Source organism: Eubalaena glacialis, chromosome 19, assembly GCF_028564815.1.
Source record: "Eubalaena glacialis isolate mEubGla1 chromosome 19, mEubGla1.1.hap2.+ XY, whole genome shotgun sequence".
Classification (NCBI taxonomy): domain Eukaryota; kingdom Metazoa; phylum Chordata; class Mammalia; order Artiodactyla; family Balaenidae; genus Eubalaena; species Eubalaena glacialis.
Genome location: NC_083734.1, coordinates 3,249,264 through 3,270,029, shown reverse-complemented (window position 1 = coordinate 3,270,029; position 20,766 = coordinate 3,249,264). Strand labels below are relative to the sequence as shown.

Sequence of the window (20,766 nt, the reverse complement as noted above, 5' to 3'; positions counted from 1 at the left end):
GGAAGGAGAGTCGTGGTGCCAGCGGCTTCAGAATTTTTAGAAAAATGGGGTAAAGGTATGGGAGGCTGGGTCCGAATAAGGAGAGTGGAGAAGTTGGCCATTTTAAAGAGGGCGTCTCTTTAACGGGAAGGTAAAACAATCCAACTTCCAGAAGAAAACGTAAGAAGATGTTTTCATGACTGTGGAATAGTCAAAGGTTTCTTAAACAGAAACAAAATGCACTAATCATCAGAGACTGATAAATTATACTTAACTGAAATGAAGAACTTTGTTCAACAAAAGAGTGAAAATGCAACCACCCTGGGAGAGGATATTTGTCTATTTGACAAAGGACTTGTATGCAGAATATATAAAGAACTCCTGGAAGCAATAAGGAAAGAAAGACAACCTGCTTCTAAAAATGGGCAAAAAGCCTGAGCAGGTGTCCCAAGACAGACAGTCCAGACAGATGTCCAGTGAGCACATGAAAAGGAGCTCAACCTCACCCTCCGGCAGGGAAACGCCAAGGCACAGCCACAGTGAGACCCCACGTCACACGTGTCCAAATGACCAGGAGCAAAAAGACTGACAACAGCAAGTGCTGGGGAGAAGGTAGAGAAAACAGAAATTTCATAAGTCGTTGGTGGGAGGTAAACCGTACAGCTGCTTCGGAAATCTGGCTGGCACGATCTACCACACTTGCACACACGGACATCCTGTGGCCCAGCCGTTCCATTTCTAGGTATAGATCCAGAAGGAATGAGCACATGTGTGTGTTCCAAGAGGAGTACAAGAACATACCAGCAGGATTTATGACAGCCCCAAACTGGAAGTGACTCACCTGCCCATCAACAGCAGAAGGGATAAATGAATAATCGTGGGATCATACAATAGGTTACTGATGGGTGAAGAAAATGAACAGACTTACAGTTATACGCAGCAACGTGGATAAATCTCAATAACTTAAAAAGACAGATGGAAATACTACAGTTTTTACTTCCATTTATATAAAGTTCAAATGCGGGCAAAACGGACGTGGCATTTAGGGACGCACACTTTTGGAGAAAGCCATCAGGAACCGAATTGAGGACAAAGGTGCCTGTGGGAGTTGTGAGGGGCTATGACAGGAAAATCACACAAAGGGTTTGAGGGACGGCAGTGCCGTTTCTGGATGCGACTCCGTGGGTTTTCACTTGACAATAATTCATGAAACTATGATTCACCCTTGACGCACTTTTGTCTTTGTGTATGAAATTTCGTAATAAAAAAACTTAAACTTATATCAGGTATTACTTCCTTGTTTAAACTCCACGGAAAACAAAAACTGTCCCAGTAAACCGAAACTCTTCAACTAAATGCAAGCAACTCCTAAAGTAACAGAAGAAGCTGAAGGTCCACCACGTGGGGCCTTTATGTGAATTAGGAAACGGCTCCCTCTTTGGGAAGAGGATTTAGCGAAAGCTGTCTGTTCGGGTTGAGCAGCCTGTCGGGCACCCTGCTTGGGGGTTTATACCTCCTCTGAGCAAAGGAAAAGGCCCCCTCCCGTAAGAGACGCAGGCCTGCGTTGAGGTCACGTCTGCTGGGAGTACAGACGGGCCTTCAGTCCCGCCCGCCTCTCCAACGGGGTCCTTGGGGCCGCACAGACATCTCCCTCCCTGGCAACCCCGCCTGTGAGAACAGAAGTCGACAGTGACAGGCACAGTGGCCCAGCCAGGCCAGTACACACGCAGGACACAGGACCCCGCCCGCCCGCCCGAGCCGCTGGACGCTGGCTGCCACCGCCCCTTACCGCGTAGCCCTCTGTCTTCTTCTGGCACCACCTCAGGAGAGCGTTGCGCTTGGAGCCACCGTATTCCCGGGCCAAGGCAGCCAGGGGGTCTCTTCTTTCCACGCTAGTTAGAAAGGAGAGCACACAGTACAGAGAAGATGCTAACTTTTAAAACCCACAAATACATAGGAAATAACTAACTAGATTAGAAAAGCAAAAGTCGAGGTCTATCCAGTGAGACTCTAAAGAAACCACCAAATCGGTCCCATCAACAATACATTTTTAGTATGTCTCATGGTATGAAAGAGAAAAGTAAAGTGTGCTTCTTGGCTTTCAGAAGTCTGGGGAGGGTTTTTTTTTTTTTGCTTTCCAATCTATCTGCTGCTCCATCCTTCTAGCCTTTTATTTATTTATCAATACTTATGTACAGTATCATTTTAATTAAAGACACCTATAGAAAAACACTCTGCATGCTTCAAGGCTACACCTATTTCTATGTAACAAATAAAAGGTAGATTGGAAGGGCATTTTAAAAACACCAGATGGGCTACTTAACGGGGAAGTGATGGGAATGGAGATGAAAAACAAAATCGGTAAAACTGACTCAAAAGGGGGGACCCTGATACTCTGAAGGTGACACTCATACTCCTCAGTTTATGGTGCAGGAACTCAATTCTGAGCACCTGTTTAGCCAGAGGAAGTGATTTCACTAATTAATACCATATCATTCCAAGAGCAAGAGTCTAGGTGCCCCAGCCTCAGTTTTCTACAGACACCTACACTTTGTACGCGACCTAAAATTATCCAAATACTAAAGAGGGACTAAAGATCACACAGTGTCTTCCATGACGAATATCATGAAATGAGAATGACATTCCTATAGCATGTGGAACGGTATTCTATTTCCCTACACCACTAGGAGTAGAGCGGGAACAGGAGGCGATGCACGTCTGGAGCGGCACCTGTAGCAACAATTTAAGAGCAACAGACAAATACTCTATGACAGGATTTGTATGTGGGATCTAAAAACAAAACAAACTAGTGAATAGAACAAAACAGACTCACAAATATAGAGAACAAACTAGTGTTTACCAGTGGAGGGGGGCCGATATAAGGGTGGGGGGATTAAGAGGTACAAACTACCGCGTGTAAAATAAATAATCTGCAAGCATATATCGTACAGCACAGGGAATATGGCCAATATTTTATAACAACCATAAATGGAGTATAACCTTTAAAAAGTGTGAATCACTATGCTGTACACCTGAAACGTATATAATATTGTAAATCAACTATACCTCAATTTTTTAGAAAAGAGTAATAGGATTTCCTCCCCGATGTATATATCATCAGGGCATATATACAAGAATGTTCATAGCAGCACTTTTTATAATAGCAAAAAATTGGAAACAAGCAAATGTACCTCATCAGGAAATGGATAAACTGTGGTATATTCATACAAAGGGATACTATATACCAATAAAAACTAAAGAGTTACAGATGTACGCAATAATGTGAGTGAATCACAGGAACAATTTTGAATTTAAAAAAAAGGAAATAAACACAAGATGTTTCCAAGTATACAAAATGTTAAATATATAATTTAAATAATATACTGTTTATACTGCTAGAGGTACAAACATACATGGTGATAGTATAACGAAAAGCAAGGAAAGTTCAGAATGGTGGTGACCTTGGAGGGGGGCAGGGAGGTGATACCAATGAAGCGGCTGATAGGAAATTTCCAAAGTAATGATTTTCTTTTCCTTAAACTAGAAGGTAGGTACCCAGGTGCATCTCCATTGTACTGTTAATTCTTCATGCCTTAGACATATTTTATTATTATTCTTTTGTATCCATCCACTATTTAATTACAATGACTTTTAAAAGAGTAACGGGACACTTCTGGACCTCAGGTGGCTTCTCTCCCATGTACCCGGCATATTTGTAAATTGGAGTCCATGAGTTTCTGTGGTCAGAATCACCGTTAACGATGAAGTTATGGTGATTTTGCCTGTTTTTACTATGCCTGGTCTTAATTCATCACTTAACTCATCAAATTTGTCAGCCAAGTTTCTAGGCCTGACAAATCAGAGAAGACTGAAGGGAAGGCTTGGAAAAGAGTTTCTGCATAAACAAATAAAACATTTACCAGTTTTCTTTAAAATTATAAAGTTAACTAGATATGATTGCAATAATAATAATAATACGAGAATTTCGAAAGTAAATAATTTCTATTCTATTACTGGTTTGTCTCAATAACATGAATATAAAAATGAAACAACAAATTAACTTCACTAATCTAACCTTTCATGATGAATGTATAATATAAATAGCATATTAATATACACATAGCCTGTTTGTATACATTTCTGGCATAAAGAAAAGAGAAATTTCAGAATAGCACTAATTCTGGTACTTAAAGCCTGTTTTGATTATTTAAATCTCTTGCACATAAACAAGACAGAAATGTAACATCTGGGGCTTTAAATTAAACCTCTGAAAGATATGACCTCATCTATTTGGGTCCAAATATAGGCCACACCCAAAGATATGACAATAGCTGACCTGAGGTATTCAGACTTATATAAAATCCTTTTATAATACTCATAATGGTAGTTCTAATGTTTGTTAAAAAGCCACTACTTCTAAAGTAGCCCATTTTGTGTATTCATCTACCTGCCTATTCGTAAATATTTACTGAAAGGCTCAGTGTAGCACAATACAAGGGGCTGAGAAAGAGATCAAAGTGTTAATATGAAGTATTTACTGTCCACTAAATTATAGCCCAAACGGGGACAAAGGCACACATACTATGCAACAGTAAATTAAATACCAAATGGGTGTCAGACACCAAAGGCAGAAAAGGGGGGGTCCCGGATACCGGGTGGTGAGCTGCAACCTCAGGGAAGGGTTGACACAGACGGAGAAGTGGTATTTAGGAGTGTGAAAGGACAAAAGGAAGACAGTTCGGCCGGAACCTCGTCAGCAGTCAGAATTGCTGGTGTGACACTGCAAAGGCAAGAGACATAACAGGCTCTGATGGATACCTGAGTTTGCTTTGTGGCTTCCAGCCCCCGGTGGGAGCGCTCAGCAGCCTGGAGCCCCCGAAGCCCAGAGAAGGGGGTCTGCTCAGGGACTCGAGAGAGGGGCTCTTGCGGAGATAAGGGTCCGGTCTCAGGTCCTCGGCCCTTCCCTTCAGAAGATCTGTGGGGACAACAGAATCACCCGTGTGAGGAGGAGAGGCCCGAAGGGTCACCACACTCCCCAGTACAATCCTCACGTCAGTACAAATGCACAACAGACACTGAATCACTGTGCTGTGCACCTGAAACCAACACAACATTTTAAATCAACTACACTCCAGTAAAATTATTAAAAAAATACACAACAGATACAGATGGAGATACACAGATACACTTTTTGGACTGAGTGATGAAAATGCAAACAGGGACATGGTGTTTTCTAGAAAGGATTCTCCAGGCAGAACTGGCTCTGTAATTCATAGGGACTAATGCCAAGTTAGCCCCTTGTTCAAAAATTACTCTGAATTTCAAGATGGCACCAGCAGGGCACTGAACAGAGATCCTGCTTCTAAGAGCCTTTGGCAGGTGCGCGGGTGGCCAGGCCCATGAAGCCAGCCCGACCCCCGGTGAGGTGCCATGTTCTAATCAACACGCATCTGAGGGAGGGCGCCAGCAGGAAGACCCCTAGTGGGATTATCGGGTCAAAATGCTGGGAACAGGAATGACACCCATTTCCCAGGACAGGAAGCCATGCCAACCACAGGGCCTGGCTTGCCAAAAATCAGTCATGATATTTCTTCTAAGGCTCCTCTCTGCTGTCATATTAGTCTGTGGCAAAACAGCTAATGAAACAGCCTAACCCTCCAGAGGATATTTCCTAAAGGATCACAAAAGTGCAGAATGGGAGAAAATTCCCAAGACTGTCTAGTTTGTATGTACAGAGGATTTGGGAGCAGGAAACTGGTCACTTGCTTGATGCCACACACAGCTGGTGACCAGGCCGAGCCCAGGGTCCCTCCTCTGATGCCACAGTCGTGGAGAAAACAATACTTGTACAGCTGATAGCATCAATTATGGGTGCTCAAGCTGGGAGTGAGGCTAATTAGCTGGGAAGAGCAGAGAAAAACAGAGTTTACATCACTAAAGGGAACAACAAAAACAGTGTATTAACCCCGGTCCTGCAGCTTCTGGGGACATGATGCTGCAAGGCTGGCCAGAAAGCAGGCAATTGTCACCGTGCAGTCCTTTCCGAGCCAAGTAAACAGAATCACCTGGGTGGACAGGGGCCTGCAGGGGGGAAAAGCGGGGTGGCTGAGGATGAACTATTTACTTCCGGGCAATCGCCACTGTGGTCTCAGCGTCAGTATTTATCTTGTCAATGAAAAGAACGGTTTCTCTACACAAAGGAAATTTTAGAGCTGGAGGAACAGAGATTACCAATACTAAGACCAAAAGTTCACCTGATGCACTGAAAAATGGTTCAGATGGTAAATTTGATGTCACAGATATTTTACCACAATTGAAAAAACAACACACACAGCCCTGTGCTTATAACCAAGTTATTCCTATTTCACATTACGTGGCAAATGTGGAGAACTCAACGCGGGCACCCCCTCTGGTTTCCTTATTCCTCTGACCCTGGACAACCCGTGGTCTCTGGTCACCATTTCCTTCTTCCTGGAAGTCATTATGACAACTTGAAGCCCTATACAAACCGTGATCACTTCTTTATGAAGCTGCTAATCAGAGCGATCGCCAGCCTCGTCACCAGAAGGCAACCGGGTAGAAAGAATCAGGAAAAATCCTATCCTGGTCCCAGAGCTACTCAAAATCAGTGTGGCCTTTGTAAATTGCTTAAGCTCTTCAGGGCTTGAGTCTCTTACCTGTAAAATGCAGGGAACGGACCAAGCTAATCTTTAAATTCTCAATGTTGGTGTTTACCTAAGGCTAAAATCCTATTAATTCCATGAAAAAGAAAAAATTCAGAAGGGAAAAAAATAAGGTGGTGAGGTGAAACAGTTTACAGTCAAAGGGTGAAACTTACCTCACAGAAACAACTATTTTAAGGATAAACCTGTGTTTGACCATGGCCTAAAAGAAGGACGGTGGGGATGTCTTTTTTATTCACCATGTCACAGAAACTGTCTGACACTTAAGACACAATGGATTTCTCTCCATGCGGTCTAGATTTCTGGCTTTCTCTCCTTCTAACAGGCACCAGGAATAAGTCAGTTCGTGTTCTTTTCATCGTTTTTGTTTCCTCATAGCAGTGACCTCGCAGCCAGCCATCAATATCCAGGGTGCATGTTCTAGACAGCCAGAACCTTCTGCTGACGCCTCCCGGCTCTGGGGTGTGAGCTGACTCCGCAGGCGACAGTGCGTAGGTGACAGCAGCCCCTCCGCGGCTCTGTCCCCAGCCCAGCTGGGTTCACTCAACCCTCCAGGCCATCCCGCGAGGCGGACAGCACGATTTCTGTTTCGGAGATGGGGGAACCCCAGCGCCGAGGGCTGGAACAGCCGGGCCAGAGCCAGACGGTAGGCAGCAGGGGGGCCAAGGTGCAAGCCCACACGCCGTCCCACCCCGGTTCCCCCTCAACAGCTCCTTCACATCGGCCATCAGCATGGCACGTGCAGCAGGAGCGAAAATGAGGCGCGTGAGGCCCTGCGGTCACAAGCAGTGCTTCACCGTCGGGATCCGAAGTTTTAAAAACATGGCATAACAACAGGAAGAGGTCTACACTCAGAGCCAAAGATGGCTCAGAAGAGGCATATTTTAGGTACTGTGGGAGTGACAGACCTTCAGAATCAGATAAGATTTTTTTCTCAAAATAGTTACTTTTAAAGATGAGATATGCTCTTGAGATTTAGTTAAAAGAACAGACAAAAGACCTCCAGAGCCTAACATTTCTCCCAAACTCATGCACCCTGAGAAGTGCAGCCAGCAGAACACAGCTGGGGTCTTGTGTCCATAACACATACACTCAGAATTTGAAATCGTTTGCAATAAATGCCACTTATTGCAAATAAATGATTCTTTTTCTAAGCTCAGTTTCATGCAAAGAAGAGAAGAAAAGTTAACCTCACAATACGTAAGTCAAAACTACTTCCTATTTAAGGTGATTTACCTGAGAGGGGAAGGTCTGGGAGATCCAAGCGCTGAGTCACTCCTTTGCTGGCCGGCCGAGCACTGCTGAAGGTTGAATGCCTCTGAAACCAAAAGGTACCCACACAGGTGGACGTGTCACATCAGGGACAGCATGAGCAAGGGGTGTGCGTGTGTGTGCGGGTGCGTGTGTACGCACGTGCATATAACAGTTCTCAAGCTCGTTAGAATCCCCAGGGGGACCTTTTAAAACGACGTCTTTATTTGAATAGGTAATAAATCCTATTAGGAACAGAAGGGACACAGAGTGAAAACAAAGTCTCCCTTTCACTCCCATCACCCAGTTCTTCTCCCTGGGGTAACTGTTATTAATCAGGTTTGTGAACATCTTCCTGGAATATTCTATGTATATTCAAGGATGCGTGTAAAAAATACTGTTTTTTAATGGCCAACGGGTACATGAAAAGATACTCCACATCACTAGTCATCAGGGAAAAGCAAATCAAAACCACAATGAGATATCACCTCACACCTGTGAGGATGGTCATTATAAAAAAAACAACCACCACAAAAAAAACAAGTGTTGGTGAGGGTGTGGAGAAAACCCTCGTGCACTGCTGGTGGGAATGTGAAACGGTGCCGCTCGTACGGAAAACAGGAGGGAGGTTCCTCAAAAACGTAAAAATAGAACTACCACGTGATCCAGCAATACCACTTCTGGGTGGATACGCAAACGAACTGAAAACGGGATCTTGAAGAGGTACCTGCACACCCATGTCCACTGTAGCATGATTCACATTAGACAAGAGGTGGAAACAACCTAAAAGTTTATTAACAGATAAATGGATAAAGGAAATGTGGTCTTTGCATGCAATGGAATGCTATTTAGCCTTAAAAAAGAAAGGAATCCTGTCACTAGCTACGACCTGGATGGACCTAGAGGGCAGGACCTGCTGACAGGGACTGCACCTGTGCCGTGGCCCGAAGGCTGAACCTACATGTTGACAGAAGTGGTCCCAGGCTGCACTTAGAGGAAGACTTCCTGATTCTGGCAGAAATAGATGTTCCTTTAATGGGCCAACTCTGGGGTGTTCTGGGAACGTTTGCTGAAGCTCAGTGCAGACCAGAGCTTCCCCTGCAGCCTTCCCTGTGTTAAATTCCTTCCTGCTTAACTAGCTAGAGTGACTGACGTACTTCCAAAAGAATGGGGATACACATTCATACAGAAATAGCCCCTTGAGTGGGGAAAAATTTGTAGAAGGAATTTCACTTTTGTAATAAGTTTAATCCAAAACAACCTAAATGCCTATCAACAGAGGAGTGGTTAAGTTAATCACTGCATTATCATATAGCCTTCAAAAAGAATGAATTATTTCTCCAAACACTGACATTTAAAGATATCTGATACATTCCTTCATTTATTCAACATATATTTATTGAGCTTCTACTATGATATGATTATGTGCAGCCACTGTTCTAGACAAGAGATATAACATCAAGCCAAAGGGATAAAAATCCCTGCCCTCGGGGGTACATGCCAATGACAAAGCAAAAGGAGCCAGTGTCTGAATAACATGTAGTGTAACCCAATTTATAACACTTTCTCTCCCTCACTACACACACACACACACATTTTTTTTAACTACTCTTTTTTTTTTTAAACTACTCTTTTTTTTTTAAAGTATTTATTTATTTATTTACGGCTGTGTTGGGTCTTCGTTTCTGTGCAAGGGCTTTCTCTAGTTGCAGCAAGCGGGCGCCACTCTTCATCGCGGTGCGCGGGCCTCTCACTATCGCGGCCTCTCTTGTTGCGGAGCACAGGCTCCAGACGCGCAGGCTCAGTAATTGTGGCTCACGGGCCTAGTTGCTCCACGGCATGTGGGATCTTCCCAGACCAGGGCTCGAAACCGTGTCCCCTGCATTGGCAGACTCAACCACTGCGCCACCAGGGAAGCCCCCACACACACATTTTTATGTTAAAGAAAAACATCTAGAATACACAACAAGCCATAAACAGTGGTTATTTCTGGGGCTAGGGAACAAGGGGGATTTTTCACTTTTTCCCTTTTATACTGAAATTTTTGGAAAAAAGATATTTTAAAAATAAGGACAAGGGCTTCCCTGGTGGCGCAATGGTTAAGAATCCGCCTGCCAATGCAGGGGCACGGGTTCGAGCCCTGGTCTGGGAAGATCCCACATGCCACAGAGCAACGAAGCCCGTGCACCACAACTACTGAGCCCGCGTGCCACAACCACTGAAGCCCGTGTGCCTAGAGCCCGTGCTCCGCAACAAGAGAAGCCGCCGCAGTGAGAAGCCCACGCACCGCAATGAAGAGTAGCCCCTGCTCGCTGCAGCTAGAGAAAGCTCACGCGCAGCAACGAAGACCCAACGCAGCCAAAAATAAATAAATAAATAAATAAATTTATAAAATAAAATAAAATAAGCACAAGAGTTAAAAATTGGAAATAATCCAAAAGTCAACCATCAGTAGGATGGATAAACCATCAGTAGAATGGTATATTTACACAAAGGAACATGACACCACAACGAAAAAAGAACAAACTGCCACAAAAATAGGAACGAATCTCGCAGACTCAATGTTGAGCAAAACAATCCAGTGACAAAGTCTGAGATCACAGAGAACTAATCTGTGGTGAGAGAGGTCAGAGAATGGTTCTTTCTAAGGGGTCACTGACGAGATGGTGGCATGAGAGGCCCTTCTGAGGTGACAGACATGCTTTATCTTGGTGTTGGTTACACATGGAAACATTCAAGTTACGTATTGAAGAGGTCTGTACTTCATGGTATGTGAATTATAGCCAGTGGTGTGCTGCAGCTGGTGTGTAGCTGCTCATAGGGCCAATTGATAAATCTTCAGGAATTCTGTAGGCTAAGCTACTAAACACAGCCATTATTAAAATGAGACTATGTTAAAAGCAAAAGTAATAAATACTCAAAACTCACTGATTCCTAATTATTTTTCTACATTTTGCTAATGGGGTTTTCATACCTGCTGTGTCTGTCTTGTACAAATACTATCTAACGTACATCTCTTCTCAACCCCATATGCACTGAGGTCGTAGAAACAGCTTGAAATTGGCCACAACGGGAATATTTACCAAGAAATTGGCAAACACTACAAATCGGGGCTCTTTCCCCCAAGGAGCCAGTTGTAAAACGTTTACTAGCAAACTTGTGTTTATAGCTCAACAAAGATAAGTAAAAATGAAGCATGACTTCTTTCACTTTTATTAAATAAAAAATGATTATCATAAAATAAATAATTGTTTTATTTGGTTTTACACAGAAGGTGGTGGAAGTTACCTTCCAGGGCAAAAAAGTGAAAAAAGTGTTTTTTTTAAAGCTTAAAAGATCCCAAACAATATCCATAACTACTAATAACGTCAAAAATGGAACTTGTTGATGACAACATCAATCTTAGCTCAGCAGAGGCCCTGGTCATAGAAATGCCAAGAGGCTTCGGTCTAAAACCTTCAGGTTTTACATGCAGTTACATGCAGTGAACTCTAAGAATTTACAAACTGTAAACATTCTCTCTCTCTGGGGGCATTTTAAAAAATCGATTCTTTGAGAAATATATCCAGTTCAATGTCCACTTCTAATAAAAATCACAATCTTCATTTAACTGAAAACTTTGACAGTGTCATCTTATGGGAAACCAAGAAAGAGGCATTAACAAAACTGTACGACGTTTGCAGCATCTCAGACCTTCCTCAGGAACCAAAAGGTAATTTTTAACGAAAGTTTCATTAGTATTATTTTAAGCGTACTAAAAAAAATGTTCAACGTGCCTCAAAAAAAATAAACCCACTGGTTCTCGGTTTCCTTTTGTTGCCTGGGTACCGCGTGACACCAGTCCTACCCCCCGCCCCACGCCGTTGGCTCTGATACCTGCATTGGAGAAACAGCGGCGGCTGGAGTGGTCCTCACGGGGATTCCACTCAGGGGACTCCTGGAGGCCTTATGGACAGAAATGTCTTGCCCAGCTCCACCTGCCAAGAAAAGAGATGGGGACATTTCTATGCTGCTCCGGTTCAAAACAGCAAATAACAGTTCCTGACTTGCTACTCTTTTGGTGGCTAAAAAAGTATCCCATGATGCTAATTAGGTATTACGTGTACTCTTTCACCCTCTTCTGCCCTGGACCAGTATTGAATTGGGGAATGAGTTGGGGAGAGTTAACTAAATGGGGGCTGCTCTTAGATGTAGGACTCACGAGGACCAAGAAAACATACAGGTGATGAGTCACCTATAGCAGGCAGAACAGAACACTCTTGCATAAACCATTATTGTTCATTCCTTTCCCACCTTCACAGACCGAATGCAGTCACTGAGCCTTCACAGCTTCCAGTCTTTGTAGTCTAATCTTAATCTAATTTAGCCCCAAACTATTTTAGCAGAGACAGCATCCTAGGGTTAGCTGTTACTCTGGCCTTCCACTACAACAGGCATATCTGTTGCAATCAAGGGAAGAAATATATTGTATTTTGGATACAGGCACATTTGGTTTCTTCTCTTCCCTGTCTTTATGGGTGTACAGTATAGAGATGCATTTTTCTCATGTGACAGTAACAGTGAATAAAGGTGAATTGTGAGTCAGGCAGACATTGCCAGAAAAAGCTGGGCACGTCCCATGATCAGGAACGACAGATCAGCACCAGCGGCCGCACACAAGACCAGGGGGAGAAGCATGTAGCAGCACGTTCTAGGATAAAGAAGGCCAGGGTGTCAGCAAGGCGGCCGAACACACAGATCAGTGCCTCATTTCCCAAGAGACGAAGCCTCTGGCTGACCCTGCTAATCCTCACGAGATGGCAAGAAGGCGATCAGCAGTGGCCTGGATTTAACAGACACAGAGGCAGAAAAGGAAGGTGGAGAGGCAGGAACTGGAGTTGAGGAGAGGAGGACAGGAGAGCTGACTCTCTCTGTTGTCTCACTGGAGCCCCAGAGGGCATCGTGCACCACGTCTACACGTGGATGGTCTGGGAAGGGCCCCGTGGTCACACCAACGTGGGACCAGGGTGGTGGAGGACGGGCTTGATCCATGGGGCCACGGTCTGAATTTGAGTTTTGCTTATGAAACAGAATGACGAAATACCTGGACGTCCCAAGTCAAATGACTTGATAAGGGACTTAACGGTGGTTGCAGACTCTGAAGATGTTGGAGGAGCTCTGTTCACGTAGACGCCGTGCCACCGGCCAGGAGCGTCCACCTCGGAGGGCTCCGAGTCTTCCTTCATAGGTCTGCACGGCAAAGAGCAAATCAGATTGAAAAGGTGGAGGATGTCCCCACGGGATACAGGACACAGATGGAAACAACCAACGTCAAGAAGAGAAACAAATCTGGGAGGAGGATCCCAAACTGAAAATTCTGTTTTGCGTACCAGCTTTGCATTTTAGGAAATAACGTGGGTACCGCTCTTAATTTTTATCAGAGGTATGTTTTCTCCGGAATGGCCAGACATAGCATTTTTATATGTAGAGTGACTTGACATGAACTGTAACTCATGTAACTGTAAACTGCAAAAAAACCCACACAAATGTTATTTATCATAAAATAGTTAGCTTACTGTCCGTGGTGGATACAACGGGTTGGTGTGTCAATGTGAATCTAATCCCCACCTGGCGCACAGAGGTTGGAAAGATGACATTTTGGGACCCCCCTGCAGCTAGGATTTCAGATGGGGGATTTAGGCTCCCACCAGAAAGAGTGGACAAGCCGTGGAACAGGACCTGAGTCAGGAAGGAGAGGCAGGTCACAGGGCCTTCACTATGCGGAGACAGACAGAAGCAGAGGCAAGGTGCTCCTGCGGCTGGAAACTGGTGGCAGCTTTCCGACCAGGCAGGCAGCTTCCTGGTTTAAGGCTCCCCTTCACGGCAGAGGCAGCAGCTCTCCTGGCAGCCCAGTTCTGTGTGCTGTAACTTCGAGCGTTGTTCCCGGAAGCTCAGCCTGGAGTCTGTCTCTCCAGCCATCCCCCCATCCCCCAACGATCCTGCAAGCCCTTTAGTACCTTCCTGCTTAAACCCACGAGGCTGCCACCTCTTAGGTACAAGAGAATCCTGACTCATGTGTTTGCCCCCCAAGAGAATGGTGATTGTACTCTAGAGCAACAGTGCAACTCTGCATGAGGTGAGGCTTCTCCGCTCTCCCACACTTTCCTGGCGAGTTCTCTCTGTGGTTTCCAGACTGCAGCACAGACTCATAGAAGAGCCTTTTAAAGACAGACCATCTGCGTCAATCCTCTCATGCATGGTTTCCTCATCCAGGGGACGTTAACCTGTCATTTAATCTCCCTGTGAATGAGCCAAGACAACACCTCCCAACTTCCATTCCTAAATCACTGCTCTTTCTATTGTGTCAAATTGCCACAGCTGTTTTGCAAAAAGATGACTAATGTATGCGAATGGCTCAAACAGAATACTTCTGGCAGTGTACTTTAAATAAGGTCAGTGGAAGTTTAAAATATTCATTTATTGATCTTTTTGAAAGGAACCTAGTTACTCAAGCTTCTGCGGTTGAATTTACTTGTCCTTAATTCTCAAAGCTTTCTCCTGTTGCTCTGTAATCAACGTGAGTAGAATAAATTTAAGTGAAACAGAACTTAAAACACTTAAGTCACACTGCCCTACACTCTTGTCTCCACAGTCCCTTCTTTTGAGTGAAAAAAAAGAAAAAAATCAGTAAATTGATGACTTTTTCTGGAACGAAATATCAGGTATTTCAGAAATTGGTAAGAGTTTTTTTTTTTTTTTTTTTAATCGAATGGGGTTGGTTTTTGTTATTTTCCCTGTTGTGTCACACAGTATGAAATCAGATGGTAAGTATGCAGAAAGAGAGCGAAATCAGGTTAGGTAGGAGCAGGGAAAAAACCTCTCATTTCTGTCCCAGCCATTCTCAGGAAGGTGATAAAGAGGGCACCTTCTTACCCATCCATGTACCCGTCCTGCCACCTGGCCTGGAGGATTTAGAGCACCCCTCAAAGGAAGATTGTTTTTAAAAATCCATTTTTATTTCACTCCTTGATAATTTAATAAGAATAAAATTACATTCCGCTGAGGTGCTCCCTTTGATTACCTAAGTTTCTCTGTGACTCACAACATCAAATGATACAGAAGACTCATTTCGACACCATAAGGAAGTAGCAAGGATGCAAGAACCAATCCCAGCCCCCCTGCTTTCAGGTATCAAGGGCAGCGTTCCACACCAGCAACGCTAGTCTGCTGGGCTAGGACAGCAAGAATGAGTGTGAGAAAACCCCGCCAGCTGTTTAAGTAGGTTAACGAAGCTACTGAACTAAAGACCTACCACGTTACGTAACAGCGATATATGTGTGTGTGTGTGTATGTGTGTGTGTGTGTGTGGTGTGTAGGGAGAAGACCCACAGAAGTGTGTGTGTGTGTGTGTGTGTGTGTGTGTGTCTAGGGAGAAGCAGCACAGGGGTGTGTGTGTGTGTGTGTGCGTGCGTGTGTGTGTCTAGGGAGAAGAAGCATAGGGGTAGGGGTGTGTGTGTGTGTGTTTGTGTGTAGGGAGAAGAACCATAGAAGTGTGTGTGTGTCTAGGGAGAAGAAGCACAGGGGGTTGTGTGTGTGTGTGTGTGTCTAGGGAGAAGAAGCATAGGGGTAGGGGTGTGTGTGTGTGTGTGTGTGTAGGGAGAAGACCCACAGAAGTGTGTGTACGTGTGTGTGTCTAGGGAGAAGCAGCACAGGGGTGTGTGTGTGTGTGTGTGTCTAGGGAGAAGAAGCATAGGGGTAGGGGTGTGTGTGTGTAGGGAGAAGAACCACAGAAGTGTGTGTACGTGTGTGTGTCTAGGGAGAAGCAGCACAGGGGTGTGTGTGTGTGTGTGTGTCTAGGGAGAAGAAGCATAGGGGTAGGGGTGTGTGTGTGTAGGGAGAAGAACCACAGAAGTGTGTGTGTGTGTGTGTGTGTGTGTGTGTGTGTGTGTGTGTAGGGAGAAGACCCATAGAAGTACGTGTGTGTGTGTGTGTGTCTAGGGAGAAGACGCATAGGGGTGTGTGTGTGTGTGTGTGTGTGTAGGGAGAAGAAGCACAGGGGTGTGTGTGTGTGTGTGTGTGTGTCTAGGGAGAAGAAGCATAGGGGGGTGTGTGTGTGTGTGTGTGTCTAGGGAGAAGAAGCATAGGGGTAGGGGTGGGTGGGTGTCTGTGTGTGTGTGTCTAGGGAGAAGAAGCATAGGGGTGTGTGTGTGTAGGGAGAAGACCCACAGAAGTGTGTGTGTGTGTGTGTGTCCAGGGAGAAGAAGCATAGGGGTAGGTGTGTGTGTGTATGTAGGGAGAAGAACCATAGAAGTGTGTCTGTGTGTGTGTGTGTGTGTGTGTGTGTAGGGAGAACCATAGAAGTGTGTGTGTGTGTGTGTGTGTAGGGAGAAGACCCACAGAAGTGTGTGTGTGTGTGTGTGTGTGTAGGGAGAACCACAGAAGTGTCTGTGTGTGTGTGTGTGTGTGTAGGGAGAAGAACCATAGAAGTGTGTCTGTGTGTGTGTGTGTAGGGAGAAGATGCATAGGGGTGTGTGTGTGTGTGTGTGTGTGTGTGTAGGGAGAAGATGCATAGGGGTGTGTGTGTGTGTGTGTGTGTGTGTAGGGAGAAGACCCACAGAAGTGTGTGTGTGTGTGTGTGTGTGTGTAGGGAGAAGACGCATAGGGGTGTGTGTGTGTGTGTGTAGGGAGAAGACGCATAGGACGCTGTTGGTCCCATCAGCGCTGTAACCGTGAGCAGGGACACCGCTTGGCTTCAGAGTGTTGGGATCGACCAGCAACAACCCCAGCGATAAACCGAGTACGACATTCCCTCTGTTCTGCAGAAGAATAAAGACTTTGTATTCTATAAAGGATACTAAGAAATACTCAAGCATACAACCAGGTGTACACTAGCCAATTCACTAAGTAAAGGAAACACTCCAAGGGCCCACTGTGGGTTAAACACTGTTCACGGTCAGCTACGGCCTCCTAAGACACATGAGAGGCTCTCGGGTTGATCTGTAAAGTAAAACTCACACGTATAGCCAACGGAGCCTTGGAAATCCCTTGAATCGCCCAAGAGGACAGCTCGCGCGGTGCTGTAAATACAACCGCACACCAAATCCTCCTGCAGCTGCTCTGCTTGTGCTTTGTGCGGTCTGCTTCTCAGGTGCAGCTCAGACAGTTGCGTCGTTTAGCGACCACGTTTAACCAACCACAGAAACGAGGCGTGTTTCCCATCTGCTCCCAGCATGTATAACTCTGGTGACAATGAATAATTTCCACAAAAAAATCTGTGTCTGATATATAACTCCTCGGCCCGTACCATGGGTCTTAAAATCATTATCTAATTTACTTTTCCGCAAAAACTCCATAAGTTACAATCCTTCATTTTAGATGAAACACTTGATGAAGGTCATAAGGCTTGTATGTGGTGAATCTGGGGTGAAAACCCAGCTGTTTGACATGCCTTTCTCAGGTTTTTCTATGATGCGTGGGTGTCCTGGGAGAGGCAAAAAGGGCTCTTAAAAAAAAAAGTAATAATGCTGATGGGACTTCTCCAAATTTGTTTAATGTATATTTAAGAAAAATGCTACCAATATTTCTTTCCTTGCTCTTATTTTTATGGGGTAATCTGCTCTCAGGAGGTGGCAACCCATCTCTGAGAACGACAGATAGTCAGTTGTATGTGAGGTCACCCGAGGCACCAACACAGGAGATGGGGGTGTGTCTTGCCCGTGGACCACTGCTCCCCTGCTCGCTGACTGCTGCCTACCTTCTGTACCTCTCACTGGTATTTAAACATGTACATGCGCCTATGTCTGTACTTACCCCTTACTTATTAAATGTTGTCTAATGCCTCTAACGCACGGCTTCCCTTGTTTGGTTACAGAACAGAATCTTCAAATAGTGTCGGTTTTCTACGGCTCTTAGGTCATCACACAGGGCACAGCTCGGCGTTGCTGTCGGTTTTGATCCAAGGACATGCGAGTTATTGCTTGCAATTAGTTTTAAGGTATTAAAAGGTTAACTACGTTTGGGAAACCTCGCATGACACCACTGCTGCCTTCACAATCGGGAGACTAGTGTTTGTAAAGAAGACGGGGCACATCAATCTCGCGCTCAGCACAGCTCTTTCCTGAACAACTGAATGGAGCCCACCCAGGCCCTTCCTGGGGCCGCACAGACCGACGGCCCGTGACTCCCCTCCACCCACTGGCTTCCGGACCAAAGCCCGGCCGCCTGATGCTCTCTTCCTCTTCCGTCCTCCGTGCCTTTGCTCGTTCTGTATCCTGACCTGGAAGGAAATGTTCCCAAAATGTTTCTTCTTATTATGCACAACACAAACCTAAAAGAAGTCTGCAGGTCCACAGCGAGACAGAAATCAGTTAAGCATTCTGTCTCAGGTGTCAGTGTCCTCGGAATTTCAGTGTAAGTATGCCTATGACAATAAAAACGAACAGCGTAAAACGGCATTTTGAACACAAGCCTCTTACCCTCCAAATCCCAACAGCAAGCAACACAGGAATACATCGTAAAAATCCTGCATCGGCATCAGAAACTACAGAAAGATAGCATGTCCGTGCCTCTGACTTTGAAGAATTTCCGTGACGCAGAGAATAAGTGGGGGAAAGTGACGAGAAAAATACTACTACCGGTTTACCCCGACTCCCTTGCAAAGAGACTGAAGATGTGGGAAACCCCACTGAGGCCCCGGGTCCTGGAGGGCGGCCAGGGCTGGAAGCAACACCTGGGGGACAGGCAGAGCACCCCTCCCGCAAAGGATCAGTGACACAAAGAAAGACACGCCTGTCCGAGGAGGCCGGGGTGGTTGATCCCTGGCACAAAGGACAGTAGTAAAAGGGGGCAGATCGGGAACAGCCACAGGACACGCCTGAAATGGACAACGGCCAAGCAAAACAGACCCCAAAAACCAGCTCCTACATGCCGCCTTCACCAAACAGAGAAGAAACTGGACACGGGTGAATTTCCCCCGCTGGCACCTCTTCCTCTGCACTCCTTGCCCTGTCTGTGTCTCCGACACGCAACAGAAATTTACCTTAAAGAGGCTTCCTTCAAGTTTAAGATACGAGAAGAAGACTTCAAGAGCAGTCAGGCGGAGTGAGCACAGATCGAGGCAGAATCCAGCCACTGATCCTGGGCGAGTGACAGGCCCTGATACACTTTTATCCACTGAAGCAAGAATAAGTGATGGGAAAAAACAGGCCCTGATCCATGAATAGATTTCACAGTATAAACTGAAAAGAATCACCGCACTCAAGGGAGAACAGACATTTGTAAATACAGAACAGGAAACAGATTTAGACACTTAAAAGCATCTGCCTTCAGAATACAATAAAATTCAAGAAAGTATATGAAAGATGACACTTTAAGATGAAAGGCCGAGTGTAAAAAATTGTATTAGCAATCATATAATCCCATGAAGACAGTTTAAAGCAGAATCAGCTCCAGAGAAAAAAGAACAAGAGCATACTGGGAAAGTCTCTCTGAAAACGGATGAAATGAACGATGTCAAGGTGGGATTTCAGTTCTGCGGGCCAAGGATGGTGTGGTAATATAATAAACGGTGCTGGCGTGACTGGCTGCCCATCTGGAAGAAGAAGACCCACTCCTCACATCAGACTAAATAAAGAAAGCAGACCAAATATCTGAGAGAGTATGTGTATAAAACAGATGAAGAATACTGATTACCTTCCAGGATGCTACTCAAGGGGGAGAAGGATGAATATTTTTCTTTAACACCTCCATTTTATTACCGGTTCACCTAAATACTACTTCATAATTAAGAAGAAATCCAATACAGTAAATCACCAAACAATCTACTATTTGTTTTTAAATTTCAACAAGATAGTTCTAGACTTCAAATACCATGTCCTGTACTTTCCAATACTCCAGAATCTTTAATTAAAAATTCATTTATGCAAAATTATTATACTTGCTCCTTGCTCTCTTGTTTCCAGTAATGAAATCATTTTTAAAAAAATAACATTTGTACTTAAAAATCAACCTCCTATCTACAACTTGCATTGAAAATACTGTTTGCTTCTGCCTCAATTCCAGTCATCTGACGTGGCTTTAAAGTTCTGAAACTACACACCCTGGAAAATTGAGAACAAAGTGACCAGAAGGCCCTGCAGAAATGTGGCCAGTGATTAAAAATCAGGCAAAAGACTCTTCTAAATAACGACATTTTTATTTAGCACTTCATAAACGCTTACATATAAAAATACTTGACGGTCCCCAGAGAAAGACAGATTAAAATATGTGGGGCAGAGACAGCTGTGCATTTGAAGCTGAGATTGCATTTTTCTTGTTTGTATTTGAAAACACCCAGCAAATGAGTTTTATATCATCCTAAGGATTCTCAGTCCGAGGTAAAGATCTCCCAGTATATAAATTCCTGTCCCACTAGGACAACTCCAGCGAGTGTCAGAACTATTTTTACAGAGAGGACATCGACCTTTCCTCTTTCTGTCACCAAGTCGAATTTTTCTAGTGACTCTGTGCTCTCGTTTGACACCCACAATGTCCTCCTGAATTAAAGGGCTTTCCTGTTCCTAATCTTCCGTGGATCCCATCTTGTCTCACCTTCCTGATGACGTAGCTAATGGTCTAGAAGTTCTTCACACGAGAGCTGCAATGAGTTCTGCCTGACGGAGGTTGCTGAATTGGACCCAGATCCTCACAAACGTACGTACTTCCAAGAGTTTCAAGTCACACTTTGAATCTTGGATCCCGCTGAGTTATATGCTTCTGGATTGAAAAAGTCTTTAGATTTCCAGGGTGAGTTTTATTCACGAGGCTTTTGTCGTTGTTCGTTAGTTCTCAGTTCAATTCCAATTAGCACCGTCACCACAGAAACTTATCTGATTCA

The 20,766-nt window shown here is 44.7% G+C and overlaps 1 protein-coding gene across 7 annotated transcripts in view; it reads right to left on the bottom strand.

Annotated features, from left to right (window-relative positions):
* SPECC1 (sperm antigen with calponin homology and coiled-coil domains 1) overlaps positions 1–20,766 on the bottom strand; it is a 245,017-nt gene that overhangs the window by 48,596 nt on the left and 175,655 nt on the right. For 5 of the 7 annotated variants that reach the window (XM_061176653.1, XM_061176657.1, XM_061176658.1 and 2 more), the window contains 5 exons: positions 12,997–13,142; positions 11,790–11,890; positions 7,899–7,980; positions 4,798–4,954; positions 1,769–1,871 (listed from right to left, as the gene is read on the bottom strand). In XM_061176653.1, the coding sequence (XP_061032636.1) occupies positions 1,769–1,871; positions 4,798–4,954; positions 7,899–7,980; positions 11,790–11,890; positions 12,997–13,142 (589 nt within the window). Of the gene's footprint in view, positions 1–485; positions 581–1,768; positions 1,872–4,797; positions 4,955–7,898; positions 7,981–11,789; positions 11,891–12,996; positions 13,143–20,766 lie in introns of all 7 variants that reach the window. The other 2 variants (XM_061176655.1, XM_061176656.1) reach the window with 1 other exon arrangement.